Raw genomic sequence first — 26,667 nt, forward strand, 5'->3', positions numbered from 1 at the left:
TTTCCCTTTTCGCGTTTTCTTTTCCTATTTGCAGCCGTGTTCCGAGAATTTGCAGTTTTGTTTTTCCTATTTGCGGCTGCAGTCTGCAAATTCATGGATGTTTGTCAACATTCGCGGGTTTTGCCTCACCATTCGCAGATTTTGCCTTGCCATTCGCGGTTTGTTCCTCTCTATTCGTGGATTTCCACGACTTGGGAACCTATCCCCCCTTTTTCCATTGAAACAATGCCCGGCTATTAGCGGTTTCGCAATTCGCGGATTATCCAGGAACGTATCGCCCACGAATAGCAGGGACCAAGGGTAATTGATTGATTAATTGCGTAATTAAAATCAATAAATAATAATCAAAAAATAATTTCTTAGTCAATTGCCTAATAGCATAACATCAACCACCAGTGTTTCATCCGAAGCTGAAACTTTTTCAAAATTAATTTAGTCATTAATCAAAAAAAAAAAATTAATTGATTAATTGATGAATCAATAAATAATTAATGGATTAATTGATGAATCAATAAATAAAAAATACCCTTTATAGCCACAGTCGTGTCCAAATATCAGCTTTCTAGCTCAAAAGGTGCGCAAGATATTGCCCATATGAGAAAGGAAATAAATAAGTACTTAATTAATCGATAATAATTACGTAATTAAAGAATTAATTGATTAAAACAATAGAGACAATTTTTGCCAAAGCACTTGCTGACGATTGTGCTCAAATTTCAGCTTCCTAGCTCAAAGGATGGCTGAGATTTTTTTTTTTTTTTTGGATACAGAATCGAGGCTCGTGAAAGAGCTAACATTTATCACAAAAAAAAAATCAAACAGACAAACAAAATATATAAAAAGAGGGAGCGGTACACAAGATGGGGAGAGAAGTGGAAGCACACAAACACAACATTTGAGAGCAGGGACATCGGGAGATGTGTGGGAGGGAGAGAGCTTGGGGGGAGGAGGCATGGGAAGGGGGAGGGGAGTAGGAGAAGTATAAAACACAAGGACACCAAGGACTTCCAGGAAAGAAGTTGGTATTTCAAAAAAGTGGATTTGGGGTGAAATTAGCGGGGGTAGACAAGATCAAGGTTTTGGATGGGGGAAGATAAGAGATGGTGGTGAACAGCTTTTTTAAAGACCTGGAGGGAGGAGTGGGATTGAAGAGAGCGAGGGAGTTTGTTCCAGAGGTGGGAGAAAAGAGGAATGAAGGAGTGAAGGTGAGCAGAGAGCCTTGATTTTGGCAGTTTAACCATAAGAGGGTTGCAGGCAGATCTTGTGCGACCTGCAGGAATATTTGGGGGACAGAACCCAGAGAGAGCTGGGGGAGCAAGGCCGGAGAGGAGTCGGTAGAAGACGGAGAGACCACCAACCTGCCTGCGGTGAATAAGTGAAAGGCCCTCGGAGATAGCTTCATCGCGGAAGATTCCAATGATTCTGAACGCTTTAGTTTCAACAGCGAGAAGAGGAGCTAGGTGTGAGGCAGGAGCACCAGCCCAGAGGGGAGAGCAGTACTCCATTGAGCTGCGGATGAAAGCCTTGTATGTGGTGAGGAGCTCGGATGTGCCAAGGAAGGACTTCGCACAACGGAGGATGCCCAGTCGGCGACTGGCTTTGGAGGCCAGCTTGGAAATGTGGTTTTCCCAGGAAAGATCATGGCAGATAGTGAGACCCAAAAGCTTGAGTGACAGAACTTCTTGGAGAGGATTATTCAGAAAGTGGATGGGAGGGTTGTCCAGTCGGTCTTTTCGGAGAGACATCGTAAGAGTGTGAGATTTGTCAGGATTGAAAGACATGTTCCACTTGTTTGCCCAGTCTGTGATTTTGTCCAGGTCTGCAGAGAGTGAGGAGGCTGCAGCCTGCCGATCTGAGGGATGAGGAATGGAGCGGCAGAGAGTGGAGTCATCAGCAAAGAGATAGAGACGATTTTCAAGAGAGTCAGAGAGATCATTGATGAAGACCAGAAAAAGCACAGGGCCCAGAACACTGCCTTGGGGAACTCCAGCCTGAACAGGAAGAGGAGATGAGAGAAACCCATTCAGGGCCACACGTTGACTGCGACTAGAGAGGAAGTCCGCCAGGCATGCGTGGAGATTTCCATGGATACCAAAGGAGGAGAGTTTGGTGAGCAGAGCGGGGTGCCAGACCGTATCGAAGGCACGTGATATGTCAAGGGAGACAGCTCTAATTTCCTGTTTGGCATTGAGGACCTCCATCCATTGTTGAGACAGCAGAAGCAGCATGTCCAGAGTAGAGTGACCTGGTCTGAAACCAAATTGATGATCAGAGATCAAGCCATTGGAGAAGAGGAAAGATTTCATATCTGAAGCAATGATGGATTCCATGACTTTGCTGATAATTGGGAGAAGGCTGATTGGTCTGTAGTTGCTAGGATCTGTTTTTGCACCTTTTTGTGTAAAGCGGTGATGTTGGCTGATTTCCAAGCAGATGGCAGATGACCCTGAGCAAAAGAGAGGGTGAAGAGATCAGAGAGAGGGAGTGAAAGAGCGGAAGAACAGGATTTTAGGACCCGTGTGCTGATGCCGTCAGGTCCAGTTGCAGAATCAGAGTCGAGTCGCCCGGACAACCAAGAAAACAAGAAAACAAGAAAACAAACAAGAAAGCAGACAAACAACCAGAGTGAAAACTGAGTACTCCCTTTCAGCGTGCGTCATTGCCGAGCCCCCTTCGGTGCCTGGCAATGACGTTATGCAGCACCTGGAGATGGCATAGGAAAGGAGCGGTGTACAACAACCAGAGTGAAAACTGAGTACTCCCTTTCAGCGCACGTCATTGCCGGGATTGGAGATGGCATAGGAAAGGAGCGGTGTACAACAAGAAAGAAACCGGAGTGAAAACTGAGTACTCCCTTTGAGTGTGCGTCATCGCCGGGCCCCCTTCGGTGCCCGGCGATGGCGTCATGCAGCACCTGGGGATGGAATAGTAAAGGAGCGGTGTACAATTATCCATCTCCTTAAATATCCACATACTGTAGTTGGAGTTGGAACTTTTATATCTTTCAATTAAATTAATCACAAGTGAGACTATCTTACTGAACCATAAAATCCGCGTGTACTCGCCTTTTAAACCATTCGATAGGCCCCATTTTGGTGTTTCAGTGACATTCAAAGATGAACATAATCATTCTCATTATCTGTACCCCAACACTGTTGAATGCGATATGCAGGTAACGTATCCGTGACCGTGATGAATGTTATAGTGCCACTGCATTAATCATATAACATACACACATGTGAATCATATACACAGCTTGGCATTAACGGGGGCACCGGTCCAAAGCGATTCATTTGGAATCAAATTTATCCGCAATTGTTGCATTAAAAAGAAGAAGCAAGACAGAGTCTGTGCCACGATTCCCCGCAGGAAACAGTACGCGCTTCTCCGAGTGATGAAAGCTGTGAAATCGTGAGTGATCTCAGCAGCCCAAGAGACTGTGCTCAAAGGAGCAGAAAAGGAATGATTCATTAACAATGATGTACCCAAGGTCTCTCAAGATGCCCGTCTCTTCCAACTTCTCTTGTAGAAATATCTCGTCTGCGTAATTGAAAGTTTAAATGTATTTTATGATCAATTTGCTTACAAACCATGCAAATAACAACGCCTTGTCAAATACAACCTCCCGAGAGGGCCGAGGATTTATTGAAATGTGGCTCGGCCTTATTATGGTGATCATTGAAGCGATCTACAAACCTTATTCAGATGTTGTATTGACATAAACAATGTTTTTTTTAAGTATTAAAAATGCCCACTTTGTTTTGCTACAGTGTGCCTTTTATGGAAATTCTTACACTAATTAATCTGTGCAGACTTTTCAATACAAAGTTGGAGGCTCCATTAAAAAGCTGCACTGTGAAGAGATTAAAGGTTTGATGTACCAAGCATATTGCAGAAGAAAACAGGTGGAAGGACAGACAGATAGCGAGGTTAATAGGTAGATAGGGGATAAACAGACAGCACGAGCAGACAATGTGTTCAGAGAGTTCATTAACCCTTAGATGCCCCGGTGGAATATCTGGAGCTTACCTGTCTCTCTGTGACTTTCTTGTGTGACGGTACCGCCAAGAGCCATCCTAGCCCGCGCCGTTGTTTGGCTTCGTCTGCTTGAGTGGTTCCGTTCTTTGCGTCCGTGTGAGCGACGTAAACCCTCCACGTTGGAGCCAAGGCCCTGAGAGGCCCTGCCTCTGGAGACGCTTCTAACGAAGTCCGTACCAGTGGTTGGGTCTACGGCACTGTCGACTGTGGTGGCTTCTTGATCCACTCCGCACTGTACCCCTGACAGCCGGCGACCACTTCCTCGTCTTTGTTCATGCAATCCTACGATGGCCAATGTACCATCATGCGCTTCCATACTACGGACCGCATCATCCACACGTGGCCTGTTACGACCCGTCCTTGCGTTGCTTCCCTCACGGCATCGTTCCCAAGTCCATCGGACCGTCGCAGCCTCTGACACACGACGACCGCCATAAGTCCTGCGCCCCATTGAACCCAAGACTGTTAACGGGGCCTGTTGTGCTGGAACTTCAGGCCTCAAAGCACAGTGGCCTTTCTCCAAGGCTTGTGCAAATGTCTCGTGAGGAACAGAATGTGTCACAACTGCCTGTGGAACCCGTGATGGTCTTACTGGGACAGGATTTTCCACACTAAGAGCGTGCAAATGGCTAACCTGCTGTCTCACTGGCAGGTCATTAGCTGCATTGTGGCCCTCACCCCGTGCATCTGCCTCTCTGCTGTCATGATCTCCCATGTTGGGGGACGCTGCGCCAGCAGCCTGGACGGAGCCACCTTGATCCCTGGCGTGTTCTGCCGAACTTGCATCAGATAAAGTACCTCCTTCAGTAGAGTGACCTGCAATGCATTTATGGTCAGAAAAAATTGCTTGGTTGCAATAACATCAAAGCACATTATGAAGTTTGAACCAATCAAAAAGTAGCAATTAACAGAACCGATGACTATTGATTTCTAATTATTTTGTTGTTGTTCCTGTGATGGGGAAGGAGGAAAATAAAAAAGGACGAATGGTATTGAATTATATGTCAAGGGATAATTATCGAATTAGACGTCAAAAAAAAGGACGAATTATACGTCAAGGTATAATTATATGTTTCCAATTAATAACAACAACTGCACTCGGTAGAGCACAAACCTCCGCTAGGCTGAACAGTTACACATTTTGTATCCCACTGATAGGCCAGATCTGCCTCCGGAGCTTGACCAAAATTGAACGTTTTTGTTCCCGTCACATAACCAACTTATCCACCTGGTTTTTATCATAACCCGTCAACAACGTTTTGAAAGTTCATGACATTTTTCGTTTTTGGTCCCATCTCTCAATTTATGAAGAATCAGTTTGAAAAATTAAAAAAGAAAATCTCGAATCGGGATCCGGATCTTCACCAAAATCGAATCAATTCGGTCCTTGTTACATATCCAACCTCTGAATCCATCCATAACCTCTGAGATATCGTGCTGTATATCTATCGTTTTGACCCTATCACTCAATCGTAAAAAAAATCACATTAATAATGATGATGTCGAGTCCCTCCACAAACCTTCTACCTCGGGCAATGATGGCGTGTTTGCCATCATATTGCCTTTCTATGGTTGGTACACACGAGTAAGTGTGTGGTATAGAAGGGGGTCGCCACTTCTCTCCGTCTCTCTGCTGGCCGTTGGGGAATTCACCCTCTTCCGCCAGTGCTGTTGGAGTCGACTGGACTCTCGTCCACCAGATGTGCAGAGCCATCTGCCATTTAAACCGCACGGCTGCGGACCGTTACCCTGGTGAGGGGGGCTGACAGGTACTACACCTTGCCCACAGGTGACCTGGGATTATGCAAGGCAGGGGCATCCATCACCCTGAGGTATCAGAAGACACCCGCACACCCAACATTAATAATACTAGTAGCCAGAACTGAATCTTCACTAAAATCAAATCGATTCATCCTTGGCAGACACCCAACCTGCCCACAGGATTCTTGCAAATCCATCCATAACCTTTTGAGATAACTTGCTCACATACAACCAAACAGATAGACAGACTGGATTGAAAACTAAACCTCCATCCACCTTTGATGAGGGAGGTAATAAAAACAATACCTGAGTTGGCCTGTTTACTGTTCACATTTGAACACGAAAGCTCATCTATCTATAATTCCAGCAATCTCTGTGTGTCTGTGTGTCTGTGTGTCTGTGTGTCTGTGTGTCTGTGACCGCTGTTTCTCGACAACCACGGGTCCGATATACTTGAAACTTGCCAGGTATATTGCTGGGGACCCGAGGATGTGCCTTTTCAAGGTTTTAAATTAATCGGAGAAGTACTTACCGAGCTATGTCCAAAAAACGCTTCAACCAATCAGAGAGCAGCGAGCTATCACGTGTGCCGAACGTGGCGATCAGACTCTGCCTCGGACGGCACATTTGACAGCGTATTCATTTATTTCACGTTGGAAAACTATGTTGCCGTTAAACTATGTTTTAAAACGAATTCAAACTGCGATTAAATTAAAACGATTCATCGTAACTGCGATTTGCGAACTTCCGGACAGTGAAGACTTCACTTCCGGCAGCCAATCACAGAACGCTTTGTTGCGTAGGCGTGGCCGATGTGAGACGAGCGGAGCTGAGCGCGTTACGAGCTGACCGCCATTACGGTACGTAATTCGATTTCTTATGCGCATTATTTCTCCCAATTCAGTCAGAGCGAAGGGCGGAAGCGAAGAGCGTTGTTTTTTTTGTTTACGGGCGTACGGGCGGGGTAGAGCGTACGGGTAGCGTTTTTTTTTTTTTTTGGCAAGGAACGGGCACCCACGTACGGGCAATGCCCTAGTCTATCTATAATGCCAGTAATCTCTGTGTGTCTGTCTGTGACCGCTGTTTCTCGACAACCACGGGTCCGATATACTTGAAACTTGCCAGGTATATTGCTGGGGACCCGAGGATGTGCCTTTTCAAGGTTTCATATTAATCGGACAAGTAGTTAGCGAGCTATGTCCAAAAAACGATTCAACCAATCAGAGAGCAGCGAGCTATCACGTGTGCCGAACGTGGCGAACAGACTCTGCCTCGGACGGCACATTTGAGAGCGTATTCATTTATTTCACGTTGGCAAACTATGTTGGCGTTAAACTATGTTTTAAAACTAATTAAAACTAATTTGCGATTCTTTCGCTTTCCTGCGCGTTTGTGCACGCTATGGCGATTTCTTTACCAAACTCCGCAAGCCGTTTGCTTTGGACCAAACCATTTCATGTAAATAGAGGGGGGGGGGGGGATTGTCACCGTACTCGCAAGCCGTTCGCTTTGGACCAAACCATTTCATGTAAATAGAGGGGGGGGGGGATTGTCACCGTACTCGCAAGCTGTTCGCTTTGGACCAAACCATTTCATGTAAATAGAGGGGGGGGATATAATTTTAGATATATATATAGTACGGGCATGCCCTAGTGTTTATATAATCCCACTTTCAAATGCCAAATATTGCACCGGTATTTAATTTTATTACGAGTGTTGTAATGTAATCATTGTCACCTAATACCATCGGAAATTATTGTGAGATACGGACGAGCTCCTCGGTGAGCTTTGGCCAAATAACCGGAGCTTGCACTAATTTGGCAAAAGTATGAAAATTAAGTTGTTATTTAAAATGAAATTAATCAGTTATAGTTTGTTTAGGTATGTGGGAAAAACCAAATCTTTATTACCTCCACCACCGAAGGTGGATGGAGGTTATGATTTCACCTGTCTGTCTGTTTGTCTGTGAACAAGATATCTCAAAGTTATGGACAGATCCGGAAGAGATTTGGCAGAGAGGTAGCATATGTGACAAGGATGAAATGATTCCATTTTGGTTCCGATTCGGATCCCGATTCGGATCCAGCTAGTAAGATTTTAAAGTGATTTTTCACCAATGGGAGATCGGGCCAAAAACGATATATAGCAGGATATCTCAAAAACATATGGACGGATTTGGACGAAACTTGGTGGATATATTGAGTGTGTAACAAGGACGAATCTATTCGATTTTGGTAAAGATCTGAATGTGGATTCGGATACGAGAATTATTTAATTTCAAGCAATTCTTCACCATTGAGAGATCGGGCGAAAAGCGATATATAACATGATATTTAAAAACGTTGTGGACGAGTTATGACTAAACTTGATGAATGAGTTGGTTAGGTGATGAGAACAAGCCGATTAGATTTTGGCTCAGGTCCGAATCCAGATCCGGCCTATCAGTGGGATACAAAACATAAACTGTTCAGCCTGGCGGAGGTATGCGCTCTACTGAGTGCCGCTTTAGTTTCAAAAGAAATGGCCCAGGACAGTGTTTTATATTCAGGAAAAATGAATTGGATAACAAGGGCTTCCTGATCATCAGGATTTATAACGACCCCACAACAGACGTATCATCTTACCGAGTCCAAAGCCTGTCTTTACTCTCCACAAACTAGAGGGTATTCATAGAATACTTACCCAACGCAGTCAACTTGATGCGAGCCAACTCTTCAGTTTTTGAACGTTTTTTTTTTCTTTGATCCAATATGGCTGCCAGACCACGTGAGCGATTACATCATAGATTTTATTCTTTAATATAATTGTTGCATAGATCATGCTCAATAAATTTCAAACTGATCAGACTAAGCATTGTCTCTGTCAAATTATCATCGTTAACGTTAACACCTATTCCCCATGCGGAGTACTTGACAATGAGCCACGTTTATATTTTTCCCATGGAGCGGTTTTGGAGATATAGAGGTGCAACGTTTTCCAGTTTTTCCAAGATGGCGCCTGTACCACGTGACCTACTACATCATAATTATCATAAAATATTCTACAGGAGGAGGCGCTTCTATGGTGACAATTTTGTATACATCAGACCTATAGTTGCAGAGAAAAAAAATCATACTGGTCGAATGAAGCATTATACTTGCCAAATTATGATGTCATAACGAAGGCACCGATGACATCATCACTAACACGTCTTATTCCCGATGGGGAGTACATGACAATGAGCCATGTTTAAATATTTTTCATTGAGCGGTTTCAGAGATATAGAGGCACGAAATTTTTCCAAGATGGCGCTTTTACCACAAGACCTATGACGTCATAATTATCATTAAAATATTATACAGGAGGAGGCGCTGCGATGGTACAAATTTCGTTTCCATCGGACTAACAGATGCAGAGGGAATTTTTTTTTCATACTGATCAGATCAAGCGTTGTACTTGTCGAATTATGATGTCATAATGAAGGCACCGATGGCATCATCATCATCATATCTTATTTCCCATTGGAAGTACTTGAAAATGAGCCTTGTTTCAACTTTTTCCATTGAGCGGTTTGGGAGATATAGAGGTGCAACGTTTTTCCAAGAAGGCATCTGTACCATGTGACCTATCACGTCATAATTATGAATACAAAAATTATACAGGCGGAGGCGCTCCCATGGTAAAATTTCGTGTCAATCAGACCAACGGTTACCGAGAAAATGAATTTTAAATAATGCAGACACGCACGTACGCTACACGTACGCACCCGAATGCCTAACCCTGCTTTTCGCTTTGCGAGCGCAAGGTATATATTCCTCTTGACTTTGCATGGTGCAGGATAGACAGGATCCCTTAAGTGATCAAATTATTAAAGACAAAGTGTGAAGTCAATAATGGTCCACTTAGGTGTGTGAAAAGGGATCGTTCGAAGTTTGGATCCATGCATGGAACGGTCATGGTTAATAAACAGCTTGATTATCATCATTTCGAGTTTAAACTCAGTGCCGTTATAATCATCCTGTTCATCCTTTTATTGTTCCTTCCACTACGGGGTAATGAATGGTTAAACATATTGAAAGAGCAAAGATAATGAAAGCCTGCTCATTCAGTAAAACAAGGCCATGGTGAACCTTTCTGCTGTGTCCCTTTTACTCACCTCTCTATTACAATGGATTACATTGCTATGCTCATTAACACGTCAATATAAAGCATCAAGTGGGCCCTTTTGTTTCATCTTTCTCATACCCCAAAGTCTCCTCTCCCACTTCCACTAAAACAGCTCGAAAATCCCATAGAAACCAATAGAGAGCAGTAGGACATTTCTATGGATTTCTATTGGAAATTTTGGTTATACAGGAACCAGTAGAGTTTCCAGCAGAAATCAAAGCAGTTTCGGTTTAAACCGATAGAAATCATTTGACACAACTGGTCTGAAACCCATAGCAACCAATAGGAACCTCTAAGTTCATCTTAGCCCTGGTGTTGGGCTAGCGGCTAGGGTGCCGGCTTAGGATAAACCCAAGGATCCTGGGTTCGAATCCCGGTCGATCGCTGAATTAATGCCAGGGGGGTTGACTCAGCCTGTCTATTCCTTCCGAGGTCGGCTAATTGAGTACCAGTTCACTGGTAATTCCCTGTTTGTCGTTAAAGGCGGCAAAAAGGGTTGGCGTCAGGAAGGGCATCCGGCCATAAAACATTGCTTCAAATAGGGGCCGAAAAACAACAACAACCACGGTTCCCGAAAAAGGCCAACCCCCGCTTTGCGGGGTAAAAATGGCCTCTAAAGGTTGTTATTATATTTTTTAAGTTCATCTGGTCCTGTAGGAACAATTAGAGTTAACTGGTCTGAATACCCATAGACTAACGAAAATACTTTAATTCTATTTTGTTATAAACAAATGCAAAACACACAGTTCCATATTGATATCTGAGATGGCAGATCACTGGTACAGTTCCCCAGAGCATCTGGGTTCAATTCCCAGTCCGGGCTTGGAATTTCCCCACATATGTCAATTGGTTATTTTCAATCCAGTTCATTTATATATTGGTATATTATATTCGTCTCCAACTGGTCTGCCCATTGACCTACTGTTATTAGTCCCTTACCTGTGTACACCGGAGGGGACTATAGGTTTGCACTACCGTTTGTCCATCTGTCCGTCCGTCCGTCACGCAAAGAACAGTTTTCCGGACTTTTTTTCTAAACTCTTAATGCCAATGATTTCAAACTTGGTACATGGTTTCCTCATGATAAGTTACAGATCAAGTTCGAACTTCACGACGTTTCGATCATTTTTGACAAAGTTATGGCACTTTGAACTTTGGTAATTTCCCCAACAGTTTTCTGGACGACAGACTGCCGGTAGGGGACATGTATTGCAGCGCAATACTCAGAATGCTTGTGTTTTTGGTATTTTCTACTGGTCCAGTATTTCACTTTCCTTATTGAAACCAGTACATCCTACTGGTCCAATTTCCTATGGGATTTGTCCTATTGGTCTTCTATGGGATTTTTCACCGAGACACCACCTCCATTTTATAATACCTCTCATCACCCTTCTTTAAATCCATGATATTAATTTTTTAAATTGTCTTCAGTGATCTGAGGTTCACGGAGGAATTTGTACATAAATTATATGCAGGGCATTGACTTGAGTAGACATCAATGTACTCCAATGTGAAATACAACATTACAAGACAATAGGCAAGCACACATTATGGTATATGGGATTTGAACATGTGTTCCCCACATCAAGAGCTGTCGGTTCAGTTGGGAACAATAATAGGCAAACCCAATGCACTTCCCCTTATCCTTATCCGTTTCCTCTCCCTCTTCCCTTTATCTCCCCTCCATCTCCTTCCTCTTCCTCCTCCCTCCATCCTCCCTTCTCCCTCACAACTTCTAATTTCAAGGCATTCAACAATTGTCAACTCCTTTCAAAATAGGAATTTCCCTCTCGGAATGTAAACATCAAATTTATATTGAGGCCTACTTCTCTCTACGGAGCTTCCGGGTTGAGAGATGTTGCCATAAATATGGATGATTTCAATTTCAAATGGATAAGTGGAAACATTCTACCTAAGGATAGTTCTACAAAGATATCATAATGCCAAAACTAAGGCAAAGTGGTGATGCTAGCCATGGAGAAAGCTATTGCAAACAACCCACGAGGTGAGTTCCAGACGAAGCATATCACAGGATTGACTATTCACATGAGCTTCAGGTGCTTCGAAAAGATTTACCTTCGTAAGCGCAGCTGTCACTGTCACTGTGCCTCTCGCTCTGAGGATCCAGGTGTCGCGTTAAAATGGCTGCTTGATGTATCATGTCTAGCTGCTGAGACAAGCAATTTAAATCACAAAAATGTGGAACATAAACACTGGATTCACAATACCTTAGCCACGTCGCAAATTCGAATTATACCTGCAGATGAATTGTTCAGGGTGGCCCACGGAAGGATGACGGCTTTATATCATTTGTAAGTTGTTAGACAATGATCACTTCATCTTTCAAGATCGTTTTGTGTAAAAATAGTTCAGTTTTTTTTTTCCACAGTCGAAGCTCATGAAGGGGCTAGAACAGTTGCACTTTTTGACGTGACAATATAAAGGTGTTCGTTCAACGGTACAAAAGAGTAGGACAGTTTACTATTCTCCGAGACAAAGTGTTGCTCTGGGGAAACGATGCTTCACAAGATTATTTAGGACAAGATTGACAGCCGACGGAAACGGAAGTCTCCGACCTCAGGCAGAATGTGAAACGTTTCGATCACAAACAGTCATTTTGTGGGCCTCCCTGTGCCAGCGGTAATCAATCGAGTCCATGACAATATCATGGTAGAAAAACAGGTTTAGGGGGATTACTCAGTTCAAAGTTGAAAATTGTTGTAAAATTAAAAAACCAATCAATCAACTTTTGGAAGTGTTAATTGGGAATTACGAGTTGGTAGTTCCTGCTTGAGGGATGATTCTCTAATGCTGCAAAATCATCACAATAAATGACGATGAGTACGAGACTCAGTCCAATGGAGTTTAATCCAAGAATGGCTGTTACACTCTCTCTGTCCATCTGGACTTGGAATACAAAACAAAACATGTGAATGTCATGTGCCATCAGAAACATGAACCCAACATGAACCTTCACAGGTAAGTCAAACTGACAAGTAAACAATTCCCATAACCCTCTCCTAGTTAAACTCCCAAGATCCCGGCTTACTGCACACCTCCACTTGCCATTTGTGGAATTTCCTTCCTGCATTTGTTCAATCCCACTCTTCCCTCCGGTGATCGTATTTAATTTCCTTTGATCATTGCAATTCTTCAATCCCACTCTTCTCTCTAGCTTCAAGATGGGGATGCGCCTACATCTCATGTCATTTGCCATCCTATCTGGCAATCTTTTCTATCCCCCTTAATCCTGCCTAATCCAATATTTTTACTTACAAGTTTTATTTACTTATTTTCTCTCTTTTCCTGTTCATTCATCTCCCTGCTTGGTGTGTCCACCTGTGACAGCACTGTCCCAGTGTCAGTCGATCGCCTTCAAACACTCCGCCACCTCGCTCTTCCATGAGCCTTGATGTTGTATACAAAAATAAAAAAATATTGTGCTATTTTAGGACAACTAGTGTATCATATGTCATAGTATTTAAGAGTGCATTTCTAAGAGAACTAGAACGGCACTCTTTGACGTCACGACGTCGACTGAAATGCCTCTACCCACATTATAACATCATTATAATACTTGTATCAAGTTTGATTTAAATCCATTCAGCGGTGCCCAAGTTAGCACATTTTAACCTGACATGACCTCTGACCTTTGACCCCAGAATGTAATCAGTTCATATTTACATCATTATACATACCTGCACAATGTTTTAATTTAAATCCCTTTAGCTGTTCACAAGTTCTCACATTTTTACCTGACATAACCTCTGACCGTTGGCCTTTGACCTCAGAACCCCCAAAATCTAATCAGTTAATCTTTACATCATTATACATATCTATACCAAGTTTGCATTAGATCTCTTCAGCCGTTCTCACGTTATAGACCTATTACAGATTTGAACTTTGACCTTTGACCCCAAAATCTAATCAGTTCATCTTTGCATCATCTATAACCCTATTTGTGAACGTCTGTTTGTTCAGTTGTGCTTCATGAGCAGCCTAAGGAAGTGACTTAGAGAGGGAAGAGAGGGTCCGGGGGGGGGGGGGGGGGGGGGATAATGTTTCACAACAAAAAACATGGGCACATCAGATTTAGACTAGGGGCGTGGCTTCCTCTGACTATAAAAAGCCCACTACACACACGTGACTGACTATTTATTTTCTGGGTAACTCTGCTCGTTCTACATCAGTGTACCAAATTTGGTCAGAATCCCATCACTGGGTCACAAGTTATCTCGGTAACAGTATTTTCTTTACCTAACATGACTTCTGACCTTTGGCCTTTGACCTCGTGCCCCCAAAATCTAATCAGCTCATCTTTACCTCATTATACATACCTGTGCCAAGTTTGACTAATATCCCTTTAGCCATTCTCAAGTTATTGCAGTAACGAAAACCTATCACGGACGGATAACCTGAAAACAGATAACCTGAAAACTTCGTTGGCGGAGGCATAATAAAAATTAAATATCACAAGTAATGACAGAACAAACGCTTTCTTTTGATAATAAGACTATTCAAGGTGTGTTGTTTCAGAATGCAGGACAAAACTGAAATAAAAACCCCAACATAATAAATATTTAATGATTTGCATTGTGTTGAAACAAGCTGTCATTGAAATCCCCATAGAAGCAATAAAAATGGAATCACCAACGCATTTCATGAACAAACAACGCATGGATCAGGCGGCGCTGAAAGCTGCCAGATTGTGTTTGTGTATAAAATAAGTAATTATTATTATTCACAATTCGAGCATGATCTCTGAGTCACGCTGCATGGTATTCAAAACATTCCATTGCGAAACCTTGAGAAGGAAATATGACAGATATTTTTTGGAGTGTGTGGTCTTCTGCCGAAAATACCACAATTGAAAAGTTCCATTTTAGGAGTAACATTTACGTCTTTTTTTTTGTATACACGATTGAGACATGGATTAGCAAGGTGACAGAATGTGAAAAATGCAATGGACTGACAAGTGGGGTTGGTCAGGTTGGGTTAACGCTAACTTAATTGGGGGAGAAGCGGACGTTGAGCTCCCCTCGACATTTTTTGCGATTTTTCCACAACTACTGGGGATTTCAAATTCTCCTTTCATGCCTTTGTTCCCGAGAGTCATGTGCACGTTTTGCTACCAACGATGTCCAAATCAAACTTACCGTTCAGGTGTTACATGACAATTAATGGTCACATGTCCTACTAAAACTGCAATTATTGCATATGTGTATGTAGGACGCAGACATGTTGATAAGTGTTACATGCAGTAGGGCGTTGTTGGTGTAAAATAATTTACCAATAATTTATTGTGAGTTATTTAGCTTATTGTCTGAAACAAATTGCATTAAATAAAAAACAGTAGAATGCATAAGAAATGAAAAAAAAAAAAAAAGGATAGAAATCAGAAAAATGTTGCAATGACACTTGATTCTCATGATGAATTTTGAAATAACCACCATGAACAATGTTCTCCAGTGTTAACACACACAGACAATTGATTATGTCCACTTTTTCATTTTTGGGTCATCGCATCTCGATTCTTGAAGAGGTTAATAATAAATAATAATACATATATTTTATATAGCGCTTTTCAAGAAGCCCAAAGACGCTTTGACAGAGTACAAAAAAACAAGTGCAAAAAGACAAAAATCAACAGGTAAATAATCAAAGCAAAAGGAAGGAGAAGGAGAAGAGATAGTCAGGGGTTAAATGCTGTGGGTTAAATGTTGAATGCAGTGTTGAACAGGTAGGTCTTGAGTGATGTTTTGAATGTGATGAGTGAGGAGGAGTCTCTGATGGTGTGAGGTAGTGAGTTCCAGAGGGTGGGAGCAGCGATGGAGATAGGTTAACTATAGGTAGGATATAGGTTAACTATAGATAGGATAGGTGGGATAGGTTAACTTATAAAATGGGTCGTGATGTCTGTCCGTCCGTTCCTCCGTCCGGTCGTCCGTACATCCGTTAACCTTTTGCTATATTTGCTACTCCTCCCTTATCACCTGGCAGATTGTTCTGAAACTTGACACATGAATACAAGACAGTATCCCACACAATCGCTCGGGCTTAGATTTCTTTTATTTTGGATCATGGGGGCTTTCCCAGGGGGTGTTACCCCCAAAACTTCGGATTTCAACTCGTCCCTTATTTACCAAACAATTGCTCTGAAACCCGATACAGCACTTCTACTCGATGCAGGATCACTAGGTTTTAAATTTTTCAATTTCGCATCAGGAGGCATCACATCCCAGGGAAGGCCCCCCGTCAAATCAGCAGAGGTCTGAAATACAACCTCAAGAGATGACTGTCAGCCCACTATGGGCTATTTATTATTTATGCTTGCTATACTTTCAGAAATCTTGATTCATGAAAAGCAAAATAATTTGCATATTCATATAATTTATGCAAATATGAAACATGTTTCACCCAAAATAATCATTAAACATCATGATTTCCTGCTTGAGAAACATTTTATGAAATATCATACACTTTTCATGTAATCTCATGCATGCATTGACCAGAATTGTAGATTTCTCTGAAAACTGCATAAAATAAGCATATTTCATAATTTATCAGGAAATGATTAGCTAAAGTAACATATTAAGAACAAATTTATAACATCATAGTTTTCATTCCATGATAATGTATGCGCATGCAATTTTCAAATTCATCAGACAATCTATGACAAAGATGTAAGAGGGGGGGGGGGGGGGAAGGGTGTGGGGCTAAGGAGCCCCCTCCCCCCAGTCAGAGAGCTCAACATCTCCCAGCTTGGTTCAGGTTAATGGGGGTAAAAATGATTGTTGATAGGGATTGGAGATGGAATTAGACCTTTTGAGGGAAGAATTGCGTGGATGAAGAGAGAATAAGAACGGTGTGTGCATTATAAATGTAACAAGAAAAAGAGCAATGAGAGATTGCAAACCCTCGCCAGGATGTATTTTCAGTGGTTTTTGAGGCTTTTGTGTTAAAACAAATATGGCGGCCGAACCACGTGACTTATGACGTCATAATTATCATTAAAACATTCTACAGGTGGAGGTGCACCTATGGTGAAAATTTCCCGTCGATCGGACCAACGGTTGCAGAGAAAATCATATTTATTCTGTGCGGACAAACAGACAAACAGACAAACAAACGGACTCAAATGCAATACCCTCTCCTCTGGCGAAGGTAATAAGAGGATTTGCTGCTTCAACCAGATTCGAGAAGCGTCAGCACGTGTATGTATATACCTTCAAAACAGGGATTTGAAACATGAGGGGGATAGGTTGGGTTTGGGAGATCCATGTTCATGTTAAACGGTTTTATACGAGGTTACATAGGATTGGACCGTGGTGTAATTTTGAATTTCCTTTTGTTTGTTGCATCATGACTGAGCGACGACGAAGACGATGATGCAGTGTCCCTGTAGATTGGAGCAAGAGTATGGATTTTGACAAGGGCACTGGGACACAATGGCATACTCTTTGAGGGGTACCATGGGATGTTTAATGTCCATCAGCGAATGCTAGCACACGGGGAAGGGGGAATGTTGATGTATGGATATATGGCATAATGGGATGAAAAGCATCGAACAAGGAGGGAGAAGGAGAGGAAGGGTACAAAGGCAAAGGTTGTGCATTATCCAACAAGATGTTAGAAAGTATTATCATGGTGATGGTGGTGGTACTACGACTATTACTACTATTACTACTTTTTTTTTTTTTTTGTATACAAGATCGAGGCTCGTGAAAGAGCTAACATTAATCACACAAAAAGTCAAACCGACACATAAAACACAAAATAAGGGGAGCGGTAGACAAGATGGGGAGAGAGGGGGAAGGAACAAACACAACATTTGAGAGCAGGGACATCGAGAGAAATGTGGGAGGGAGAGGGCTTGTGGGGAGGTGGGAGAGGTATAAAACATATGGACAGTGCAAGGACTTCCAGGAAAGAAGTTGGAATTTCAGAAAAGTGGATCTGGGGTGATTTAGCGGGGGTAGAAAAGATCAAGGTTTTGGATGGGGGAAGATCTTTGGTGGTGAACATGGTGGTGAACAGCTGTTTCAAAAACCTGGAGGGGGGAGTGGGATTGAAGGGAGTATGGGAGTTTGTTCCAGAGGCGGGAGAAAAAGGGAATGAAAGAGTGAAGGTGAGCAGAGAGCCCAGATTTTGGCAGTTTAACCATAAGAGGGTTGCTGGCAGATCTTGTGCGACCTGTAGGAATCTTTGGGGGACAGAGCACAGACAGAGCTGGGGGAGCAAGGCTGGAGAGGAGTCTGTAGAAGACAGAAAGACCACCAACCTGCCTGTGGTGAGTGAGTGAAAGGCGGTAACTCGGTAGTAGTAGTAGTAGTAGTAGTAGTAGTAGTAGTAGTACTACTACTACTACTACTACTACTGCTGCTGCTGCTGCTGCTGCTACTACTACTACTATTACTACTACTACTACTACTACTACTACTACTACTACACCTCAATTATTCATACCATCTTGTGGGATCGGCCAGGGAATATTTTTGGCCCAAGTGTTTCACGAACCGACTGGCCAGATCTGAGATTCGCCTGAAGGTGATTTTGGCAAGAATTTGTAATCTGTTCAGGGAGCCCGAGATAATTCCCCTACTCTCCGTAAAAAAACACCCGTGGGATCTTTAATGCCCATTGATGATCAATGCTCTCAGACAGGTCCTCCAGTTTAACATCCATCGAAGGGACGGTACACACAATGATGCCTCGTCCGACATGTGAAACACCAGGGTGGTGGTTTATAGCTAGGTTAGAATTTGACCACAGACTAGACATCACAAAGGTGAATGTGCATACCTTGAGCCTGCCATGCTAGCCCCAATAAACAATGGCATTTCTAATAAACGAAATTGTACAAATTGAGCCCTACAGTATAAATAATTACATTGATAGGAAATCTGTGCTTCAGTTGAGCTGTAGAACATACATTTAAATTTTCGATGAGTCAAGAAAATATTTAATTAAACGAAAGAGATCTTTGTACAAAATATTTTTAAACCTTAAAATAAATTATTGGAACACTTTCTGAGTTGTTAACAAGGAAAATTTTAAATATAAAGGGAATTGTGAGAGTTAGGAATGGATTCGATGCCGCATCACTTAAAGGCGTTTAAAAGAAAATATTTCATTAAATAAAAAAGATCATTGGACAAAATATTTATGAACCTTAAATAAATTATTGGAACACTTTTTGAGATGCTAATAAGGTTAATTTTAAATATAAAGGGAATTGTGAGAGTGAGGCATGGATTCAATGCCGCATCACTTAAACTTAAAGGAATGTCAGACTGAGTTTGAGGTGGAAAACCATTCGATGAGATGTTTTGGGATCACATGGTGGGAAGCGAGCAAACCTTGCATTCGTCGTTAACAGTCCTTACTGTTGGAGGTGTAAACAGGTACAAAAGAAGTGCAAAAAAGAAAAAAAACCATTATAATAAATAAATAAATAAATAAATAAATAAATAACACCCTTATCTCGGGAAAACAAGACAAAATGATAAAAGTGTATTTTAAGAAAATGGAATAACTGTTCTGCAATTGTTGTCCAACTTTTAAACTGCTTGGATAATATCTCGCCATTGAACAAATCAATATTCACATAACTGCAAATAAAGTACACAAACCGCTTTTGAAAGAATATTTTGATTTTGAATGTTTCCAATTATTGTCTGAGTACACAAAGGCCTTAAAATACCAGTTTAGGAAAGCAGTCAGCAATTGCAAACCAACGATGTTAAAAATGTCAAAAACCTCGTGTGTTTGTTGTGGAACAGCATGCAGATAAAAAATCCCAGCTTGCCACCCAAAGGTTGAACAATGCGGGAATTATTGCGGTTTCCTTGGCCGAGCGTGCAGTCACAGGCGCACAAATCAGTGCATGTCATAAACCCGCTCCTACTTCTGGCCCTTTTCATTCCAGAAGGTTATCAACCGCCTGCAGGCTTGCGGTCTCAAGAAAAGCGAATTGCAGCTTCCAAAAGTTCTGCCGTGTTTGCCAAGGTGGAGTAAGAAAGAAAAGGTTTTGGTCAGTCGGTCTGAGTGTCTCATTAAAGCTGCCGCGGACGATCGGAGTTAGTGTTGGGTGCAGTCAGGCATCCTATTTCACTCAGAATGAGGTCACAGACCAAATGGAGGTTCGAGTGACATGAGGACGTTATTTGCGTTCAATATTTTGGGCTCTAAATCTGTGGACTCAAATGTGCATTCGATAACATTTTTTTTTATTGATACATGCCAACGCCCTCTTATTATACGATTGTACGAATCCGTCTGGGTTCGAGTTATATTCACACCGATCCCTCAAAAAAACAACTTGGAATGTTCTTACACTTTGCTGGATAATACGTCCCTTCCTGCATATCGCACCTGCCATTTTGGATATATTTTATTTGAAGTACAAATGTGGAAGCTCATGGAAAATCTGAATAACAGAGGGAAAAAGGTTAACAGACCTGATCGTGGGGTGGAGGGGAACAACCAAAAACTCACAATGAGAACACACAGAGGGACAGGAACACAAAGGGACCATATTGTGTGAAGGGGAATGGCCGGCAGGAAAGAGGGCAGGGGGTCACAGCGAGTTTAGAAAAAAAAATTGGGGGGACGAGGGGGGAAACTACGAGATGTCAATGGGTGGCAGGCAAGAAGAACTGGAGGAGAGAGCATGAGAAAACAGAAAGGGATTTGATTCCAAAGACAAGAGAAAGGGAAGTCAACTTTTTGGAAGAACTTGTATGACCTCGAGAGATGGGTGAAAAGAAGAATGGACAAATAATATAACAAGTCCCAAATTGAGGTGGTAAAGGATTTCTATGTCTCTGAGTGGTCTGCTGTGTTGGTGTTGGTGTTGTTGGTGTTGGGCTAGTGTTGGGTGTTGTGTGTTGGTGTTGGGCTAGCGGCGGGGGTGCCGGCTTAGGATCCTAGGATCCTGGGTTCGAATCCCGGTCGATCGCTGAATTAACGCCAGGGGGGTTGACTCAGCCTGTCATCCTTCCGAGGTCGGCTAATTGAGTACCAGTTCACTGGTAATTCCCTGCTTGTCGTAAAAAAGGCGACAAAAAGGGTTGGCGTCAGGGAGGGCATCCGGCTGTAAAACATTGCTTCAAAAAGGGGACCGAAAAAAACAACAACAACCACGGTCCCCGAAAAGGCCAACCCCTGCTTTGCGGGGAAAAATGGCCTCTAAACAGTGGTTTTTTATTTTTATTTTTTTTATTTTTTTTGAGTGGTCTGCTGTGAGCGAGAGCCCGGACAACTTCTGAGAGAACAGCATGACTTTGAGGGCCAGATATTTCATTGCCTCATCAAGGGCAAGCTACGAAGCAGTGACACCATTCCAAAGTAAGGAGCCTGCTTGTCAGAGGTGTCAATAACTTTCCATTACAACGTGGAGTCTTTCTCAAAGTGGAATGGAGGATTTTCCAAAGATCCAGAATCTCCCTTGATGTAGAACAAGACCACAATTTGTACCTGTACACTGCCTTTAGAACACCAGCCTCCAATGCTAAAGAACAAGAGAGAATTCCATGATGATGAGAAGATTGAACTGTCTGTGGTTCAGTGGATCAGACTTGGAACGCTTGTGAATAGCGACGATGTTGGCAGCTTTACGTTTTGAAGGGAGTCAATCATCTGAGAACGACCTGGAAAATAGCAAAGAAAAAGAAGACCAAGCAGATACATTGCACTTGCGGATTAAAGGACTAATAACATCGGTCTGGTTCCTGAGGAGGATTCAAGATCGATTACAAGCTTTTCTACCTTTCGAAGGAGACAAACACACCTGTAGAACGAAGGATGTGAAGTGCGCTAATAGGATACAGGAAAGAATAGATTTGAGGCCTAGTCCTTGATGGATACAAAGCCTGGACCTTTTCAGTAATGGCATTGTTAAGGTGCTCTGTCTTACATCCACCAAATGCAGGAATTATTCCTCTATTTTACTTTTTTCAACTCCAACTTTGGGAGGAATTCTGTTATAGAGTAGAGGTGCCAAATTTCAGGGAGTTATGACAAAATATTTAGGGCATTTTGCCCTGTTTTAGTGAATTGATTCTTTATGGATGCCATTTTGATTCCTCACTGTTTCTATCTGAATAAGTCAAAGTTCACCTAGACGAGAATTTAGTCTGTTCAGGGCAAACATTCTCCTCAAACTTGAATCAACGACAGGTACAAGTCTTAGGAAGAAACGTTGATAAAATAAGAGGTTAATTTGATCATCATGTCCTGACAGAATGGTGCAGTGATAGCAAACTTACCGTAGAGCTGTCTCGTCTGGGTTTGATTCCTGAACTTGAGTTGCAATTTTTGCGACTTGACACAGACTTGATGAAATTGACTTGAGCCTTGGACTTGGTGTATGGGGACTTGCTCACGACTTACATGCGACTTTCGTTTATTTGTTGACAATGTTCGGAAAGTAATTGTTACCTCTGCCACCGAAGGTGGATGGGTGGAGGTTATGTTTTCACTCCTGTTTATTTGTCTGTTTGTTTGTGAACAATATATCTCAAAAAGGTGTGGACGGATTCGGTCGAGATTTGGCGGAGAGGTTGGGTATGTGACAAGGACGAAATTATTAGATATGGGGGAAGATCTGGATTCGGATCCGGCTAGTTGAATTATTTAAGTGATTCTTCACCATTGGGAGATAGGGCTAAAACCGAAATATAGCAGGATATCTCAAAAAGTAATGGACGGATTTGGACGTAACTTGGTTGACCGGTTGGGTGTCTGACAAGGACGATTGGATTAGATTTTGGTGAATATCTGAATATGGATTCGGATATGAGAATTATTTAATTTTTTAAATGATTCTTCACCATTGGGAGATTGGGCCAAAAACGATACATAGCAGGATATCTCAAAATGTTATGGATGGACTTGGACGAAACCTGGTGGAGAGGTTGGGTGTCTGACAAGGACGAATCGATTCGATTTTGGTGAAGAGCTGAATATGGATTCAGATATGAGAATTATTTAATTTTTTAAAATGATTCTTCACCATTGGGAGATTGGGCCAAAAACGATACATAGCAGGATATCTCAAAATGTTATGGATGGACTTGGACGAAACCTGGTGGAGAGGTTGGGTGTCTGACAAGGACGAATCGATTCGATTTTGGTGAAGAGCTGAATATGGATTCGGATATGAGAATTATTTATTGGCGCTGAGGAAGCGCCTCTAGCGATTGACTTCCAGCCAGTGTAACGCTAATTCCTGTCACAGGAATTCTGAGATCATATAAGTGGGCGTGGCAGTTCCTGATTGGTTCGTGTTGGGGGACTTCTGGGAGAGGCTTCATAAACAAATATCCACCATCTATCTATAATTCCAGTAATCTCTGTGTGTTTGTATGTGTGTATGTGTGTGTGTATGTTTGTCTGTGACCGCTGTTTCTCGACAACTACCGGTCCGATATACTTGAAACTTGCCAGGTATATTGCTGGGGACCCGAGGATGTGCCTTTTCAAGGTTTCATATTAATCGGACAAGTACTTACCGAGCTATGGCGATTTCTTTACCAAACACTGCAAGCCGTTCGCTTTGGACCAAACCATTGCATGTAAATAGAGGGGGGGGTTCTGTGGTCGTTGCGAATGGACCAAACCATTCATGTAAATAGAGGGGGGGGGGGTTCTGTGGTCGTTACTGCCACGTGGTTTCAAAGTTTTTTTTTGTTGTTGTTGTTTGCACGCATGTTTTTTTGCACCCACGTACGGGCACGCCCTAGGATGTTTACACACACACACCCCTACACAAATTTTTTTCTTTTTTTTTTTTGGCAAGGAACGGGCACCCACGTACGGGCACGTCCTAGCTTATATATAGTACGGGCATGCCCTAGTTTTATTAACTCGCATAGCTTTGAGGCCTGCTTAGTTAGGCCCGTGCTGTCTTTCTCCCTCACACAGGTTTATTTCAATTCTAATTCGATATATCATTTCATTTTTAACAGTCGCTAACATAGTGTTAGACTCGGTTGAAAAAATTGCCAAGATATATATTTTTTAAATCGCTGCACGGTCGGTCATACACCGCCTAAAATAACAGACGGGAAAATGGCGAGATATATTAAAAATTCGTGGCGGACTTTCCAATTCCTTTGCATTAATTAAATAAAATAATTCTGTATACTGATTTTTATTGTCATATTCTTCATTATGCCTATGTACTCTGAAATAATGAGGAATCGGGAATAACAAAAGTGGATATGTCAAATCTTACTCGATCCCATATTACATGTACTTTCATTGCATACAAATTATACTTCCTCCTAGAAATTCCATGCCCGAACCTCAGCGCAATCCAAGAGGATTCACTTGTTTTTTATGTGATTCTTCACCGTTGAGAGATCGAGCGAAAAGCGATAAATAACATGATATTCGCAAAAGTCGTGGACGAGTTATGACTAAACTTGCTGGACGAGTTGGTTAGGTAACAAGAACAAGCCGATTCGATTTTGGTTCAGGTGCAGATGCAGATCCGGCCTGACAGTGGGATTACAAAACAAACTGTTCAGCCTAGTTGAGATATGCGCTCCTTCACCTGTGTTTCTTCTGTCAGATATTTCCTGTTGTACACTGCACCTTTCCTATGCCATTTCCAGGCATTGCAAATCGTCATTGCCGGGCACCGAAGGGGGCTCGGCAGTGACGCATGCTGAAAGGGAGTACTCAGTTTTCACTCTCGTTGTTTGTTTGTTTGTTTGTTTGTTTTCTTGCTTTCTTGTTTTCTTGTCCGGACGATATCTCAGCCATCCTTTGAGCTAGGAAGCTGAAATTTCGGCACAATAGTGAGCAAGTCCTTCGTCAAAAACGCTATTTTTTGTTTTTTGAATAATCAATTAATTAAGGAGTTATTTAATTATTAGCGATTAATTAAGTACTTATTTAATTAATCAAAATTCCTTTCTCTTCTGACCATTAACTCAGGCACCTTTTGAGTTAGGAAGCTGATATTTGGACATGTCAATGACCAGGTGATTTGGCTGCAAAGTCTATTTTTGATTTATTAATTAATCAATTAATCAATTCATCGATTAATTATTTAATTATTCGATTAATGACTAAAATTTGTTTTTTTTTTAAGTTACAGATTCTGATGAAATGGTGGTGGTTTATGTGTTCTCTGACCGAATTGATTAATAATTTGATTTTTTTATGATTATTATTTATTTATTTTCACTATTAATCATTTATTTATTTTCTTTCTCATTTGGCCAATATCTCAGGCACCTTTTGAGCTCGGCTGCTAATATTTGGACATGAGTGACCAAGTGATGTGGCTATCAAGGATATTTTTGATTTATTGATTAATCATTTAATCGATTAATTATTTATTGATTAATTGATTAATTATTGATTAATCAATTAATTATTTAATTTTTTATTAATGACTTATTTAATTCAATTTCTAAAAGATACGTCTTCGGATGAAGCACTTGTGGTTTAGTTATGCTATTAGCCAATTGATTAAGAAAATATTTTGTGATAATCTTTTATTGATTTTAATTATACAATTAATCAATCAATTAGCGTACACCTCTCCTTCCCAATGCAGCCTTTGTGAGGTGCACTGCGGTATTGCCGGGCACCGGAGGCGCCCCGGCAATGCCGCGCTGTAGGATATTTAATTATTTGGCATGGGGACGGTGTACTTTGAATGTATCTGTACTTGTTCTATTCTTAAGGACCCCAATCCCAGACCTAAACTTCCGTGTGATCTTTCTGATCTTTTTAAAGAAAGCTTTGTTGGAAAAAAAAGAAGTTTTTCCCACTTTGTTGTCACTCTATCTTCATGCATGCCTCATTGAATTATTTATTTTTATCTTTCCTAGTTTGCCATTTGAAGTTGGCATTTGCCACTTAATGGCCCTCTTTATGTGCCTTTGTTTTTCATCTTTTCTTATGTCTCCAATATGTATTGCCTCTTCGCACAGCCATTTAGCCTTTTTCTTTCTGCTTGCTTTTGGGATGTTGTTCTTGCCCTCTTCTTTTACCATGCCTTCCATCTCTTGCCACAATTAATCTGGAATTGTCTCAACCAAGTCCATCTCTGAAAAAAAAAAAATTTGAACCTTTATTGCATTATGTTTAGATATGTTTTTGAGGTCATATTTTGTCTGAGATTTTTTTTTCACCTTTTTTAATTTGACTTGTAGATTTTCCACAGAGAGTTCATGATGTGTCCCACAGTCTGTGCCTGCAGAGTAATGGGAGAATGCACAACACTTCTCACTAATTATGTTGATTATAATGTAGTCAATCTGATTTCTATATTGCCCATCAGGTAAAGTCAATGTGCACAGTCTATGCTTGGGTTGTTTGATCCATGTGTTTGCAATTACGAGATCGTTCTCCACACACAACTCCAGCATTCCTCCCCTGGCTCATTTTGGACACCAAGTCCGTGCTTTCCTGCAATCCCTGGTACTCCTGCTTCTCCAATTTTTTCATTCCAGTCTCCCATAATAATTAAAATATCTTGTTTAGGCACCTATTCTAGCAATTCCTGCAACTTTCCATAAAACTCCTCCGCATTTTCTTCATCTGCTACAGAAGTTGGAGCATATATCTGAATGATGGTGTTCACTGGATGTCCTCTCAACCTCACAGATATTAACGTATCATTGACTGGGATGGATACCGGCAATGACCCTGCCATCTTCATATTGCAAATCACTGCCGCTCCATTTCTTTTACAGGTCT

At 41.7% G+C, this 26,667-nt stretch overlaps 1 protein-coding gene across 2 annotated transcripts in view; it reads right to left on the bottom strand.

Annotated features, from left to right (window-relative positions):
* Window positions 1–26,667, bottom strand: part of LOC137420876 (uncharacterized) — a 129,513-nt gene that overhangs the window by 37,574 nt on the left and 65,272 nt on the right. The window contains exons 4-5 of one of the 2 annotated variants that reach the window (XM_078772220.1): window positions 12,022–12,112; window positions 4,030–4,854 (exon numbers count right to left, since the gene is read on the bottom strand). In XM_078772220.1, coding sequence (XP_078628346.1) covers window positions 4,030–4,854; window positions 12,022–12,112 — 916 coding nt within the window. Of the gene's footprint in view, window positions 1–4,029; window positions 4,855–12,021; window positions 12,116–26,667 lie in introns of both variants that reach the window. The other variant, XM_078772219.1, reaches the window with a different exon arrangement.

Source organism: Myxine glutinosa, chromosome 2 (genome assembly GCF_964187855.1).
Source record: "Myxine glutinosa chromosome 2, kmMyxGlut1.1, whole genome shotgun sequence".
Lineage (NCBI taxonomy): Eukaryota > Metazoa > Chordata > Myxini > Myxiniformes > Myxinidae > Myxine > Myxine glutinosa.